At 38.6% G+C, this 15,729-nt stretch overlaps 2 protein-coding genes across 3 annotated transcripts; both read right to left on the bottom strand.

The window, feature by feature from the left end:
- Positions 1-677: 677 nt before the first annotated feature.
- Positions 678-3,056, bottom strand: LOC115753631 (transcription factor MUTE). Its single transcript, XM_030692332.2, has 3 exons — positions 2,781-3,056; positions 1,839-2,243; positions 678-962 (listed from the first exon to the last, which is right to left on the bottom strand). Exons 1-3 carry the CDS (start codon positions 2,874-2,876, stop codon positions 870-872), a joined length of 594 nt encoding a protein of 197 aa, XP_030548192.1. The 5' UTR covers positions 2,877-3,056; the 3' UTR covers positions 678-869.
- A 774-nt stretch (positions 3,057-3,830) lies between these two features.
- On the bottom strand, positions 3,831-14,700 carry LOC115753645 (dual specificity protein phosphatase 1). Of its 2 annotated transcripts, XM_048281784.1 has the most exons (7): positions 6,875-7,009; positions 5,894-5,996; positions 5,592-5,724; positions 5,060-5,180; positions 4,168-4,318; positions 3,996-4,066; positions 3,831-3,963 (listed from the first exon to the last, which is right to left on the bottom strand). In XM_048281784.1, the coding sequence occupies exons 2-7, from the start codon at positions 5,933-5,935 to the stop codon at positions 3,903-3,905; spliced, it is 579 nt and encodes a 192-aa protein (XP_048137741.1). In that variant the 5' UTR covers positions 5,936-5,996; positions 6,875-7,009; the 3' UTR covers positions 3,831-3,902. The 2 variants fall into 2 exon arrangements, with proteins under 2 accessions (XP_048137741.1, XP_048137750.1); XM_048281793.1 differs by lacking the exons at positions 5,894-5,996; positions 6,875-7,009 and adding exons at positions 13,337-13,417; positions 14,561-14,700 and having other exon boundaries at positions 3,942-4,318.
- Between the last annotated feature and the right edge of the window lie 1,029 nt (positions 14,701-15,729).

Raw genomic sequence — 15,729 nt, 5'->3', positions numbered from 1 at the left:
TACGCCCAATCCCCAGGATCTTTTGTTGCACGTGCTAAAGCTGAATAAACAATCGAAATCTTAACGAGGATGTCAATTCGATTGCATATTGTATGGAAGTCACGTCCCAACAGAAGAATTCATAAAACCAGCATGATCCCATCGATCTTGTCAGTAATGTTCATACAAATGGTATCTATTTAGCTGCGACTACAGGTAATTTATTTCACTTTGGTTTGTCAGATCGTTAGAGACTTAACTCGATATTCTAGCTTAGTGTATATTTGATCTATATTGACTTTGATTTGTTAGATCACATCTTTAGATTCAACCCAGTTTTGAAAGACTATGTGAACTCTAATACAGTAAGTACTTTCCCAGTTTTATCTCCATCGGCATAATGTTATTCTAACTTCTATCAATAATCCATTCGATGTTTCTTGCTGACCTACTAGTTAAAACCTTAACAAATATTCAAGGTCCAATCTCACATGCTTGACATTTCAGGCACTGTGATCGATCCTAAGTAGCAATGCGATGTGGACAAACAATTGGATTCCGCATCGAGAATATAAGGTTTTTGCTCGGGCATTTGTGTGGAACAAACATATCAGTAGCAAGATCGAGTGACCTATGTAGAGTTCATGTAGATCTATAAGGATAGGGCAAATTTTTTTGGTCGAAAGGATGGAGCAAATGACAAGCCCTGAAGATCATATGTGAGAACAATGCAAATTAAAGAGCTCAGCAGATTAGACAAAACTTAACTTGAGTAATATATTTAAGGTAACCCGAATTATTTCAAGAGGGAACATTTAAATCCTCCTCCTTTTTTATGAGATGATTAGGTTTTCTAAACGCAAGGCCATATCGAATTCCTATGAAAGAACTTACGCTTCTGCAATACACAAGGGATTCAAAGAGAAGCTTCGTTGAACTTCCAGAGCTAGTTCCTCCAAGCTTAGGCGACATTCAAGCCCTATCTGCAATAGAATCACAAATTTTCAATTAATAATGAAATCATACAAATGAAACAATCTTACAAAATTCCTTTCATTGAGGACTTCAACGCAAAGGACATTGGGTTTGCGTTGTTCATATCGATGCTTGACGCATATTGCAGATTAAGTTCAATGTGCCACCGAGATTCGTTTTTTGTGTCGATCTTAGTATCTTCAAGGTGTCTAATATGTGCAGGTCCAATGTCGCACTAAACTGTTACGTAAAAGAAATTACAGTAATGCGAACAAGAAAAATCAAGTTTATTCTATCTAGTGCGTGTTACTGTGTACATGGATCGCTGTACACATTCGCCATAATCCAAGATCTATAACTAAGAATAGAAGCATGAATGAGCTTATGCACTAGCAAAAGTTTTCCCATGCACGGTTCTTGCTCTAGGGTTGATCACGCATATCACAATGAATTTGCTTCGGTGCCCTTGAAGTCTTCCCTTATACCAAATGAATTCGTTTTGCCATAGATAGTTCACAAGGTCCATCTGCGAATGATAAGAAGTTCAAACTTCTTGATAGAAAGCAGTAGCCGCTAACTATGTTTTGGCATGTGAGTTCGAACAAATTCGCCCCAGTGGTAATGGCAAGACCGTGAAGCTCGAGACGTGAATTGAAATCCTACATCCTCATGTATATAAACTCAGGTTAACTCGCGTAGAATTCTCGAATCCATTCGACAATTCATATATGTAGTTAGGAAAGACGTAGTGTATCATAGTGCTTCTACATCTAGAATGATAATACCTTCTATTATCCAAGAACCTTGAAACTTCAGTGATGTAACCGAATCTCTTTCAGCACCGAGAATCGAGATGACAATAGAGAAACCACAACTTTTAGTACCTTAACGACGAAGGAGTACAGAACCGTGTCTTCCATGCTGCTGATGTTGAGATGAATAATCTGAAATGAGAGTTTCTCAAGGACGCTAATTATTTTCAAGATTTGGCCCGGTATCTTCCGAGCGATTACCTTCAGCAGCACATTCGGCCCCGAGATCTTCGCCTCGACATCGGCAGCTGAGGAGTTGCAGCACACTCCTAATTCCTTATTAGCAGCGGTGCTCTCGAAACTGAAGGGACTATCGGGGGCCGGCGGCGGCGTGTTGATCAGCTGGAGCTGTCTTGGGCTAGGGCTAGGGCTAGGGCTTAGACTCTTCCTCCTCTTGTTTGACTCCAAGGATTGTAAGACTTGTTGCAGTTCCTTGATGAATTCTATTACGCCGCCTATGATGGACGCTTGATCCCCCTATAAAAATTAATTCCATTTGATTTCGATCATAATTTCTACAAATCTAAGGTCTATTGCACAATAGGGTTTTATATATAGGAATCGAGCTACTTAATCGTATGATCAATTTGAGCTCAATTACTTCTTTACTCGAACTTGATTCAGCAGTTATCTTATGCTTGCCCGATTTGTTGAGTAAATGAACAAAATCGAGATTTGACTTGCTAATACTTACACTCAATCAAAATTAAGAAAGTTCCAATGTCAATTGATTGGCAGAGTTTGAATTATAAAGACGATTCCGTGCCTATATCTGAAGTACCAACGCTCATCTACACATTTTTAATTGCAGCTCGAGAGTTCTCGGTGAGCTCAACTTGAAATTCCGATATAACTCATGCACGGCTTAAGATCAAGCAAATTGATATCAAGCCTAGAGTCGAGTTCGAGCAACGTGTACTGCAACATCGACACTGTACTATGATCTCATTTACAGTCCACACGCATGGGACGGGAGGGAGAGAGAGAGAGAGAGAGAGAGAGAGAGGGTTTTACTCGTTTGATGTAGAAGCATGGGGTTAAGGAACGCAAGACCTTGAGATGTTCATTCATCTGCCTTCTCCTGTTTCTCTCCACAGCTATGTGAGACATGACTTTGTCTGTCTGTTTCCTTCTTGATGGTGGTCTTCTTCAATTTCAGTTTTTGGGCAATCTATCAGCGCACCGACTCAAAAAAAGGAAAGAAGCTCTCAACTATTTATAAGCTGAAAACTTTGACGACGAGAAGGAGCTGACTCAGTACACTGTTATTACTGCTATTTACTCCTACTTGTGGTCTCATTCAATGCCATATGCTGCACTCCCGTGAAGTTACTTTTACTCTTCCTCTCTCTCTTTCTCTAGGTTCTTGGTATGCAATATTACACCTCTCACGTTGAATATCTTGGGGTCAATTACGTTCCACACGCGTGATGATGGATCAAAAAGGAGCATAACATAGCGATAGTTCTCTGGTTGTTTCATCTTTTCCATGCACATGCATTATATTTACACACTCTCTCTCTCTCTCTCTCTCTCTCTCTCTCAATAACATTGCCTTCACTCATGCCTCTCTCGCTTAGCTCTTCGTAGCTGTCCATCTCCATCGTCATAGCCAGTCCTATAGCTCGCTTTGGTATTTATGAGACGAGTCGCAGGAACATGTTTGTGAAGACGAGGCACTTGATTTCAGGATAATGTTTGTTTACTATCACATTCTGTTGGTGGTTTCTCTTCAACAAGACTTCATAAATCTCTTCTTTTGCTGAATGACCACAGGAGTATCCTTACTCTTGCAAGAACGGTTCCGCCTGGACTCATATTATGAAGTGTTCTCATCATCCCAACTGATTAATGAAGATACCAAATAGGAGTTCATCTCTGGTACTATCATCACTGTCTAGCAAATTGACATAAAAGGAAGTGTTGTTGATTCCCTAAACATGCTTCGGAATATGCTTAATGTCAGATTTTGTCATGGGTTACTCGTGTTTTCGAGTATTGCACAATATTTACAATGACTTACTCCTCCCATATGAAATTGGTAAGATTAAATGCTTCAGTATCTTGTCCGTTGTCTCTATGCAGTTCTAGCACATCTATTCTCCTTACGATCCACTATTTTTGCAGAATTTCTCTTCATTCACAGTTCATCTTCCGGCAATAGTTTGCTTCAGATAGGTGCAGTAGAGTTACAAGATAGATTTTAGAAAAAAAAAATTACCATCCACCGAGGACACTTGACAAGTATCTGAGGAAGTCCAAAAGAAGGGCTTCCTATTCAATCTAAAATAACCAAAAAGAATCCATGAAGGTAAGCGACATCCACTGCAAATGAATTTCCAACATTTCTCGAGTTTTAACTATTTAAAGGGCTAATTCGATATCAGGCTGAAATGGTTGTGGCATTGTTTAGAGAACTTTCGAATTCTTGCAGTTGTACCATGAAGCCACTGTTAGGAGCTGCCTGAGGCCTTCTGGTCTTTATATGTTCCAGAGCTTGAGACAAGCGCATTCCCCGCCGCTTCATGAGATAAGCTGCAACCACCGTCACACTGCCAAAAGAAAAAAGAACTGTTATTGAAGAACAGCTATGCAAAAGAAAGTTATGGAAAAAGAAAGTTGTCACTAATAATTGCAAACTTCCTCTTGACAATACTTAAACCACTGGGTTCAAATGCCACAGCATTTCAAAATACCTCGACGTGACAGGGGACTAAGGAATTTGCATCTGCATATTTATACATTGCCAAAGAACTTCAAGTTATTCGAAAAAAGTTTCAGCTAAAAACCAATATCTGTACCACCAAGTTTCTTCTTCTTTCATCTATATTTTTTTGAAAAAGTAACTGAACTCCAAGTTGCATTAACCTAACATATCTTCCTTGCAGAGAGTCAGAAGGAACAAACAAATGTTTTACCGAACAAAACGGAACGAGCTGTGACGATTGCTAGAGATGAACTTCAGCAGTCAAATGGTTGTTAGATCAATTGGAAGGATACTGGTCATGGTGCATTAAAAAATTACGTTTCCAATCTCTCCAAGAACCGGGCCTTGTTCTTAAAACCCATTTGAAGCATAATCTACTCACCCCAAAGCACTTATCAACCTAGAGTTGGGCAAACTCAGTACAGTTCATACCTAGTTGGCCAAAGTGAAAAATGTATGAGTACCTAGAACTCAGTGAGATTGGAGTACCTAACGAGAACAGTCTAAGATCAAGTATCAATGAGATAACTTATAACTTAGTAAATCAAATTGTTCATTCAAATGCAAGATAGAGCTAGAAAACAACCTTCTGGAAACTCCCTTATAACAGTGGACCAGTATGCTGCCTCCCTGTCTTCTAGCTTCATCAATGAAACTGATACACTCCTCGAAGTGCTGTTGAATGTGCGTGTCCTCAGAGTCCTTGACTTCAAAGAAAAACACATAATAGTATCCAGTCTCAAGGCTCGATATGGCCTAACACAGTGACAAGGACTAGAGACTCTTCGATTTAGGCAGGCAGCAGAGCTTAACAATGTGACACTGAGGACTAAAAAACTGAACTGGCATGAAAGAACACGAAGATGACAAACTGGAAGCATACTAGATACCAAGAAAAGGTTGCATATATGGAGCTTACATAGATAGATTGAAATTTATTGACAGTATCGTCGGAGCACAAAATTATTTGAAAGATTATAAGAATCACTGAGATGTCACAGATAAAGGAAAAGTGTAAAGAGATCCACACAACGAGCATGTTCTCACCAATATGAAAGGACTTAAGGACTTGGTTCAGGAAAGGAAGATGTTATTTTCACATTGAGATAGAGAGGTACCATTAATTTCTTTATAGACAAAATCATTGGGAAATGCTGGGGCTAAGTTAGCCACCGTCAAGATGTGGGTGACATTTAAGCTCTTCAGCCCGTCCTTATTACTCGCACCTCTGTTAGAACCCAAAAAGAGACCCTGAGAAATGAAAGGGAACGGTTCAGAAATCAGCAGGTCCTAGGTTTCATTTCCTATTTATAAAACTGAAAAGAAAATACTATAACCTCTATAGCGGTTGCGACATTGTGTGGATTAAGCATGACAAGATTAGTCTCCCTAGTATGTTTGACTCGGTAAGATAAGTTACCTCTTCGATTTGGCACACTCTGCAGCCATCAAACAGATCCATTGTCGTGTAGGATAATTCTCTGCACTACTCTCTCTTCACCCTTCAAAATAGCACAAAATGGCTTGGGGATGAATGTTTGTTCAGCAACCCACAAATTTCACTAGTGAAATTCCATAATGAAGAGAGACATTATGAATAACTATTTGGAAATCACAAAGGAATCGGCCATCTCTCACCTGCCATAAGAAATTTACCGAACCATTTATTTTACGAGAACTTTTTTCGAAAACAAATAGTGATTGAGATGCAGAAGAAACTCTTAGTTCATGCAAATTCGCCACAAAATTCAATCTGAGTTCATGCCAACCATTCTACTGTTTCATGTAACATCAACAGAGAGTTTCTATCTACTCTACAGAGATAAAAAAAAGTGACATCTTTTGGAAATGAATGTGGAGGTGGACGCCATTAGTAATCAAATTCATCTTCTCCTTCTTCTTCACTAGTAGCATTCTCGCAAAGTCCATTTATCACATGACTAATTCAGCACTCAACCCGAAAAAAAAAACAAAAAATTCTGTGTGACTGCCTAAAATACTTCCCTTTGACAGTACTTGATAAGTTTTGCTGAAGTAATCACGAATCAACCGAATTGAACAACCATAAAACCCAATGACCAGCTCACCAAAAAGAACCATCTTCTATGTCCAAGCACATAAGGAAGGATAAGGGGTGAAAAGATACTTCTTTTTTTTCATAGGTGTTCGTTCCGGGAAGATGGTCAGCGGCATTTAAGTTGAATAACATTGGGAACAAAAGCGGGAAGCGATCCCTGCAAATACATAAGCATCGTCGACAACATACGTACGCGCTTTTGATGGCATATTCACATTTATCGGTGTCAGATACGCCATGAATTTGCTGCGAGATGACATGAAACCCTGGAGTACCCAGGATTCACGGAGGAGTAATGAGCCGAATTCAGGAATTGGGCCTTACCGGCGAACGCTGAGATGGAGTCTCCGTGACGGATGATTGATTATGGCGGTTCACTTGTCTCTCGTTGACCTTCTACGCTTGAGAGAGGAAAGGGAGAGAGAGAGAGAGAGAGAGAGATTGGGTGGAAGTATGCACTTATAAACAAAAAAGAGAAAACGAATACTCCTTTGTTTGTTTCGCCCATAGTGACATGGACCATAAATGGTCTGCATTCGATTTAAAAAATAAATTTAAATGGACCATAAATAGATTATTTAATTAATTTTAAATGAGTTACCTTACTATTTTAAATGAATCATAATAAACATTTCAATTTTTAATTTTTAATTATTTTGATAAAAAAAAATTTCTTTCTTTCTTTTTTTTTTTAGGAAATCCGACGAGGTTCATGCACCCTTGCTCGCCTTTGGCGAGGGCCCGACCCTTGATCGGAAGCCCTCACTTAGTGGCTAGCAAGGGTTGCTCGCCCTCGCTTGCTGTTGGCAAGGGTGTGACGGTCCTCTCTGATCTTAGAAGAAGAAAAAGAAAAAAGAATATAGTTATTATTTTGTTATGTTTTGATTTTTTTTTTATTTTACAAAAATCGTCCACCGTGTTTTAGCATTATAATTTTTCAGGAAATTTATAAGAAACAAGTTTTCCTAAATTAGATTAAATATAGAAGTTGTTTAGCAATATGGGTCGGGTCAAATATGGATCGAGAAATTTGCATTGGAATAAATGGGTCATAAACCGATTATATGAGTCAATTTGGATCGGACAATTTATGACCCAACCCACCCGTTTGACATGTCTAATTGAAAGCAAAATGTCAAAAGCTTTTTGATGTTTAATTTTGTTCATATATAAAAAAAATGGTTGTCTAAAATATTATTGCCATATGAAGTATACATTTTATGGGTTTTAGACTCCGTTTGTTTTAATAAAAACGAATTTTGTGAAAAGTATTTTCCTAAAAATAATTACTTGTATCGCTTGCAAAAATAAATCAACAAAAACTATTTTCATTGTCCACAAAAATGTTTAGATATGAATTGTTATTGTTAATGAAAATATTTTTCACTAATTAATTGTTGTGAGTGATACAAGCGGTCATTTTTAGGAAAATCATTTTCAAATCATTTGATTTCCGAGAAACAAATGGAGACTTTGTTAACAAGATAAACAGACAGAAAAGAGAAGCCAAAACAAATAGGAAAAGCGAATTTATAGAAAATTAATCTCACAAATGCTTATAAAAATTAAAATGAGAATGGTACTTCATTATAAAAAGAAAAGGCAATATGAGAGTGGGTAAGTAGATTGAAGCTCTATATAATCGTGCATATGAGAAAGGAGTTTGGTGAAACAATTTTTTTTTTTAAATGGAGAAATCATTTTCCTCATAGGGGTGAGCGGTTCCAAGTTCCGAATAAGTTCCACCTGGAACCCGGAACCTATCCGCTAGTACGAGTTCCTCATTTTTCGGAATTTAGAACATACCCTATGTACTATGGAACTTGGAACTTGAAACTTGGAACTTATCCTATCACGGGTTTCGTAGTCCGATTCCAGGGTATCCGAGAACCTGCAATTTTACTAAGAACATTTAAGAAAAGCAGCTCCAACATCCACATAATCATTTTTAATTACATGGAGTGATTAGCAGTTGATAAAAAAAAAGCTAGTGCATTACGAAAGTGCAAGATTGTAAATTATAAACATGAGACTAAAAAAATTCAAAGTATTTGTAATATACCAGCATGCCACTTGTATAATACCTTTTTGAAATTATCTCGGATCTCTTCCCTATTTGAGTACAGCACAATCGAGCTCAAGTTTTCAATTTTTTTTAGCTTGCTCTTGTAAACTTCTCTCATGTTCAGCTTAGGCTTTCTTTTCCTCCACCAACTCCAGAGCAATTTGCTCCCTCTCCGATTCGGTTTGTTAAAGAAGTTTGAGTGATTTCAAGATCACATTCCCAATTTCTATGACACATATACAACATAAGTAGCAACATTTCCAATTTTTATGACACATATAAAAAGTGCCGGTTCCTGTTCCGATTCCGGTTCGGTTCCATAAAGAACCGGGAACCGGAACCGGACCGGCGATTCCTCAAAATGCGGAACCAAGAATCGGACCCTATTTCACTAAAACTTGGAACCGGATCAGAACCACGGGTTCGATTATCCGATTCCTGATTCCATCGTAGAACCATGCTCACCCCTAATTTTCAACATGTAAGATTTCTTTTATCATAAAGTAGTTTCCTTTGACTATCCACTTTCAGTGAACCAAATAAATGAAAGTGTGAAAAATCTTTTCATTTAATTGTTTTTCATAAAATAAACATAACTTAAGTCAAAATCATAATTTATCTCACTTTTTTTTTTTTTTCCATTTTAGCCTCACATAGATAATTAGATATCACTCTAATAGTGTAATGGCGCTTAGCTTTGACCTTTGTGGTAGAATTGGCCAAAGAGAAAAGGAAAGAATTGTCAGAAGAAAGAAGTTAATTTTCCACTTTTCAAAACGAATCTCCCCTTGATGAAATTTTTTTAGTTGTCCTTACAATGTAATAACCAACTTCATCCTTGCACTATATGTGCGAAAATCTAAAATGCCTCCATCTATATAATTAGAAAGATGGATAGAACAAGGTTAGTCAAGTATTTAGTATAAAAACTAAAGCTCTACTTAGTTTCCTAGTACGATAAAATCCCAAAATTCACTTTTCACAACTTTCCCATCCATCTATTTTTGATGAAGTTATTCAATTTTTCTATCGACTTCCTTACAACAATACTTAGCAGTTATAAATTTCACAACAAACGTCATCGTGAGGAAAAGTACCAAAAAAATTCATATACCTTTCAATTGAATCGGTTGATATCAATTTAGTCCATCCAAGCCAATTTAGGTCAGAAATTGTTGACGTGGATGCTAGCTATCCTACGTGGCACAAGCGAAGGCGACGTGGGCATTTTTTAATTTTTAATTTTATTTTCTTCTTTCCATTTTCAATCTTATCGGTGGCCGGCAACACAGGCCATGGCCGGTAGTGCGAGCACCGACAAAACCCCCCTCACCAGATTTGGCAAGGCTGACCCTCAAGCAATCCTCACTTGATTTAGGGAGGGAGGCCTTACTAACACTCACCCTCACCTAGCCGAGGCTAGCCCTCATCGGCCAAGGCTAGTGGTTGGCAATCGGTGGTTGGCGACCAACCGCCGACGGGAAGAGGAGGGAAAGAAAAAGAAAAAGAAAATAAAATAATATTACTAAAAATTATTTTAAAAAAATGTCCATCTCAAGACCGGCCGTGTCACCTAGGGACCGCCGGCATCCACATCAACAATTTTTTGGCTTAAATTGGCCAGATTTACTAAATTGGTACCAATATGAAAAGGCTTATGAGTAAATTTGTCCCATTGAAAAGGTTTAAGATTGAACTAATATCAATACAACAAATTTATGACTACTTTCATATTTTCCCGTCGCCGTGGTTGACAGTTGACAACATGATTATATACGTTGCTAATGTTCCACCGATAAGTTGACTCCAAGATCACAATGAACTCTTCAACCGTTAAAAGAGATATTTCTTGAGTAGGAGAATGCTTACTCTTAACTTTTTCTTTTTCCTTCAATTGCAAAGGAGCAGCTCAAAATTAGACCACGACTCCACCAAATCTGAGTCACCCTTGAATCGGGTCGTGTGGTCTATCTTCCAAATTACTAATAATCTTACAAAGAAGGTTCGAATCTTGAAATAGTTTTGTCTTTCCACGTATATATGCGGACAATTTCCTCATACTGTAGCGATAATCCGTTTCCGTTTAGTAATAACTTGATAATAAGCAAAATTGAACAAAATCTTTGTGAATATTATCTTCTACTTTTTTTTTTTCATACACGCAACGTGGGTGCACTTTTGTTGGCAGTACTAGAAAGGAACCTTATTATTGATTATAAAGATTATGTGTTAGTACAATGAATTGTATTGATTAGAAAGAAACAAGGAGAGGAGAAAAAATAACTAATTTTTTTTTTTGGATGAAATGAGAAAATACTGTTATTCACCAAGAAAACTTTGAGGCATAACACTTTTTATTCACTCAATTTGATAATATAAGCTTGGTTTGTTTTATGTATTTTTCATAATTATATACTTAAACTAAAGACATAAGTTTTTGGGAATCGGAGAAATGCATTCAAGACAATAGTGAAACTAACATCCTTGATTCTACTCCAAATTTTAGAACTTCTTTTGCTTTTCCTAACAGAGCCCTACCTTAAGAATGGCAACTGGGCCGTGCCGGCCCTCTTCGGCCCAAGCCCGTTAGCTATAAACGATTCAGGTTTTTTTTTTTGGTTTTCTTCATGCAGTTCTAGCACATATATTCTCCTTACTATCAAGTATTTTTCACATAACTGTTCTTCACACACAGATGGCTTGCTTCAGACAGGAGCAGTAGAGTTACAACTCCAAAATTTACAAGTCCAGAACAGAGGAGGCTTGACAAGCATCTGCTAAAGTCTAAAAGGGGTTCTTATTCAATCCAAAATAAGCTGAAAGAATTCATGAAGTAAGGGATATCCATTGGAAATGAATTTTTGAACATTTTTGAAGCAAACCATGTGAAGGGGCTGACTTGAATTCAGCCTCGAATGGCTGTGGCATTGGCTAGAGAACTTTCGAAATCCTGAAGTTGTACAATGAATCCCCTGTTAGGAGCTGCCTGTGGCCTTCGGGTCTTTACGTGTTCTAGAGCTTGAGACAAGCACATTCTGCGCTGCTTCATTAGATAAGCTGTGACCACTGTCACACTGCTCAAAAAGGGAAAACAACCGTGTATCAGGAACAATCATGCCAAAATGGAAAAAGGAAAAAGGAAAAAGGAAAAAGAAGTTGTCACTAATCATTACAAACTTGCTCTCGACAAAGGTTAAACCGCGCCGCTAAAATGCCATAGCATTTACCACTTCAAATTCCATCTTTCCCCCCTCTCTGCAGTTGGAATGTCGACGCAGCCCATCCAACGAGAAATAGTTTGACGTGACAGGGGAAATATTGATACTGCATCTGTATATGTATAGGCATTGCAGAAAAACTTCTAGCTAGTCATAAGTATCAGCTAAAAATTAATGTCTTTACCCACCGAGTTTCTTCTTCCTCTTTCATTTGAGTTTTTTTTTTTTTTAACTAAACACCAAAGTTGCATTAACCTAAACTATCTTCTCCGCATAGAGCCAGCAGGAACATACAAACGTTTTATCGAAGAATACTGAATGAGCTCTAATGGTTGCTAGACATGAACCTTGGCAGTCAAATGGTGAAAAGATCAATTTGAAGGAGACTGATCATGGTGCATTTGGTCATGATGCATTAAAAGGATACTTTTCCAATCCCTCTAAGAACCAGGCCTTGTTTCTAAAACCCATTTGAAGCATAATCTACTGTCCCAAATCACTTCCCAACCTAGAGTTGCACAAACACAGCAGGGTTCATAGTCGGCCAAAATAAAAGAAGAGGTATAGGAACCTAGAACTCCAGTGAGATCGAAGTACCAAAATGAGAACAGTCTAAGAACAAGTATCAGCGAATAACTTATAACTTAGTAATCAAATTGTTCATATAAATGCAGGATGGAGCAAGAAAATGACCTTCTGGAAACTCCTCATAAACAGTGGACCAGTATGCTGCCTCCCTGTTTTCTAGCTTCATCAATGAAATTGATACACTCCTCAAAGTGCTGTCCAATGTGTGTGTCCTCAGAATCCTCGACTTCAAAGGAAAGCACATAATAGTATCCAGTCTTAAGGCTCAATATGACTTAACACAGTTACAAGTAATAGTGACGCTTTGATTTAGACAGGCAGCAGAACTTAACAATGTGACATTAGGACAAAAACATTGAACTGTCATGAAAGAACACAAAGATGACAAAGTGGAAGCGTATTAGAGCAATATCATGGAGAGATTGCAAATATAGAGCATATACAGATGGATTGACAACTATTAACAGTACCTTTGAAGCACAAACTTGTTTGAAAGAGGATAGAAGGAAAAGAATAAAAGATCCACACAATGAGCACGTTCCGACCAATATGAAAGGACTTAAGGACTTGGTTCAGGAAAGGATGATGCTATTTTGGCATCAAGATAGAGAGGTACCATCAACAACTTTATAGACCAAATCATTGGGAAATGCTGGGGCTAAGTTAGCCACCGTTAAGATGTGGGTGACATTTGAGCTCTTAAGCCTGTCCTTATTGCTTGCATCTCCATAAGAACCCAGAAAGAGACCCTGAGAAATGAAAGGTAATGATTTAGAAATCAAGAGGACTAGGTTTCAATCCCCATCAAGAAAAACAGAAAGAAAATACTATAAGCTCAACTTTATAGCCGTTGCAACATTGGGTGAATTAAGCGTGACAAGATCAAAGTACATTTAACTAATTCAGACAACTTACCTCTTCGATTTGGCACATTCTGCGGCCATTACACAGATCCGTTATGGTAACAAAAATTCTCTCCATTACTCTCTCTTCCCCCTATAAATAGCATGAAATGGCTTATAATGAAAAGGGGCAATATGAATAAACATTTGGCAGTTATAAAGGAAACAGCCATCTCTTACCTGCTGCAAGAGACTTACCAAACCATTTACACACACGCTTTTCTATCGTTACTTCTTCAAGAACTTTTTTGAGAATAAGAAGCCTTGAGATGGACAAAAATCTGCTTAAGTTAACTAAGGTCGTCAAGATTTGTGCAAATTTGGCACAAAATTGCATTAGACTTCATGCCAACTGTTCTACTGTACTGAGTAACAATAATAGAGAGAGTTTCTGTCTACTTTACAGAGCTAAAAAACTACATCTTTTACAGCTGAATCTGGAGGGGACTACCATCACTCATCAATTTCATCTTCTCCTTCTTCGTCACTAGTAGCATTCTTCCTGATTTCGTTTACCATGCGACTAATTCAGCAATCAACCCAAAGCATTTTCTTTAGACACACCCTATCCACTGATGATCTATAACACTACTCAAAGCCCCAAAGGGTTAGCCATGTTGGTTCACACTCCACACCAGACTGCGGCCCAATAATTACCTACTTGCCGTGGGACAGGAGCTACCGAAACCCGACAGACTTCGTGGGATGCTCTAAGGGAATCGGCACAAGAAAAAGAATACCAGCGCAGTCCTTAAAAATCACATTGCAATGAAGACCTCACCGAGACTCCATTGTATGTTTCCTTCCACAAAACATGTAAATTGTACTGAAGTAATTATCCATCTACCGAATTAAACAAACCATAAAACCCGATGATCAGCTCACGAAGAAGAACCATCATCTCTGTTCAAGTAGAAAAGGAGGATAAGGGGTGAAAAGAAAAAATACTTTTTGGCGCGTATTCCACAAAGATGGTCAGAGGCATTTGAGGTTGAATAACAATGGGAACTGCCTATGTAAGCATTTCCACACAGAAATCAAATGGGTCATCGACAGACCTTCGAAATAAGGCACGAACAGAAGCAGGAAGCGATCACTGCCAGCATATAAGCATCATCGACAACATACACACACTTTCCGGCGTCAGATACGCCGTGAATTTGGTGTGAGACGACACGAAGCCCAGGACTGTTCAGTGTTTACAAGTAGAAAGCAGGCGTAGGAATTGGGTTCTTACCGGCGAACACTGAGATGGGAGTCTGCAAAAAAGATGACCGTCGGGTTTACTTGTCTCGCGGGGACCTTCTACACTTGAGAGAGAGAGAGAGATATTTCTGATTGGAAGGAAGAGGGCTCTTAAAAACAAAGAAGAGAAAAGAAATACATAAAGCCTAGAGTTTTCAACATCACTTTAGTAGTTGACCCCGAGAATATACTTAAGTATGATCCCTTTTGGTTGGTTAACCAGTTACCAAGTATTTGGTTCGGCAATTATGCAAACACATTTCACTATCTGACATTACAGAAACGAAATTCGTCAAACATCTTAGAAAGCTCGAAACTTTACACTACCCCATCAAAGATACCAAGAAGTCCGCAACAAATTTTTCGGGAAATGTAAAAATGGCCAACAATTTAAGGAATCTTGCGCGGCTCGCGGTGCAGGCGCGGGTAAATCCCTGCTCAACACTGGTTGGAGACGAAAGCATAAAAAATGGAGAGTCCATGGCTATCCAGAGTGCCCATTTGGCCAAACGGCGCGCCGCCTGATCAGCCGGGCGACGCCGTCCAACTCCACGACATGTCAAGACTATAGAAAAGCAAATTACTTTCGATAGAAGCGATCCGGGGAGCCATTTGTAGTGTTTGTAACTTTAACTGGCGATAGAGATTCGCTCTGAAAGATGTCTTGACCCCAAATCGAATGCTTTTTGCCTATGCAAGAATTTCCTTGCGGTCCTTCCGTAAGTGCCTGATAAACTGTCCACAGAGTCCCGAGCAATGATTGCTACTGTGGCTTGATGGCTCCTAAAAGTTGTATCCGTACTGAGCTTGATCCAATGATCTGCTGGCGGAGCCCACTTCCCTCTCGCATTGGAAGGATGATGACAACCAACTCATTTCTGATGCACTTGGGGCTCGCGAATTCGGAATGGGCTGAAATTAGTGAACTCAGAATGGGCTAAAATTTGGTCGGTTGCATGGAAATGGGCCGCTAATCAAAACTCACCGCTATGCCGTGACGAATGGCCTTTTTTAGCGTTTCGGAGTCGTTTTTTAGCGTTTTTTAGCGTTTTTTTTGTAGTTTTAGTGGCGTTTTCATAATTTTATGTTCCTTAATGTAATTAGGGTTAACACCATATAAAAGGGTGTTTTATGGTTTCAAAGATTTCAGATTTTTTGATA

This window comes from Rhodamnia argentea, chromosome 1, assembly GCF_020921035.1.
Source record: "Rhodamnia argentea isolate NSW1041297 chromosome 1, ASM2092103v1, whole genome shotgun sequence".
Lineage (NCBI taxonomy): Eukaryota > Viridiplantae > Streptophyta > Magnoliopsida > Myrtales > Myrtaceae > Rhodamnia > Rhodamnia argentea.
The sequence above is the reverse complement of the archived record's forward strand: the minus strand, read 5'-3'. Positions and strand labels throughout refer to the sequence as shown.

Excerpts from the sequence above, each read along its gene's own strand:
- LOC115753645 (XM_048281784.1), bottom strand. The coding sequence starts at position 5,935 with ATGGATCTGTTTGATGGCTGCAGAGTGTGCCAAATCGAAGAG. Across the intron at positions 5,725-5,893 it reads GAGTGTGCCAAATCGAAGAG|GGTCTCTTTTTGGGTTCTAA; the intron begins GTAACTTATCTT and ends TTCATTTCTCAG. Across the intron at positions 5,181-5,591 it reads TGTCTATAAAGAAATTAATG|TCAAGGACTCTGAGGACACG; the intron begins GTACCTCTCTAT and ends TTTTCTTTGAAG.
- LOC115753631 (XM_030692332.2), bottom strand. The coding sequence starts at position 2,876 with ATGTCTCACATAGCTGTGGAGAGAAACAGGAGAAGGCAGATGAATGAA. Across the intron at positions 2,244-2,780 it reads CATGCTTCTACATCAAACGA|GGGGATCAAGCGTCCATCAT; the intron begins GTAAAACCCTCT and ends TAATTTTTATAG. Across the intron at positions 963-1,838 it reads TGTACTCCTTCGTCGTTAAG|ATAGGGCTTGAATGTCGCCT; the intron begins GTACTAAAAGTT and ends ATTCTATTGCAG.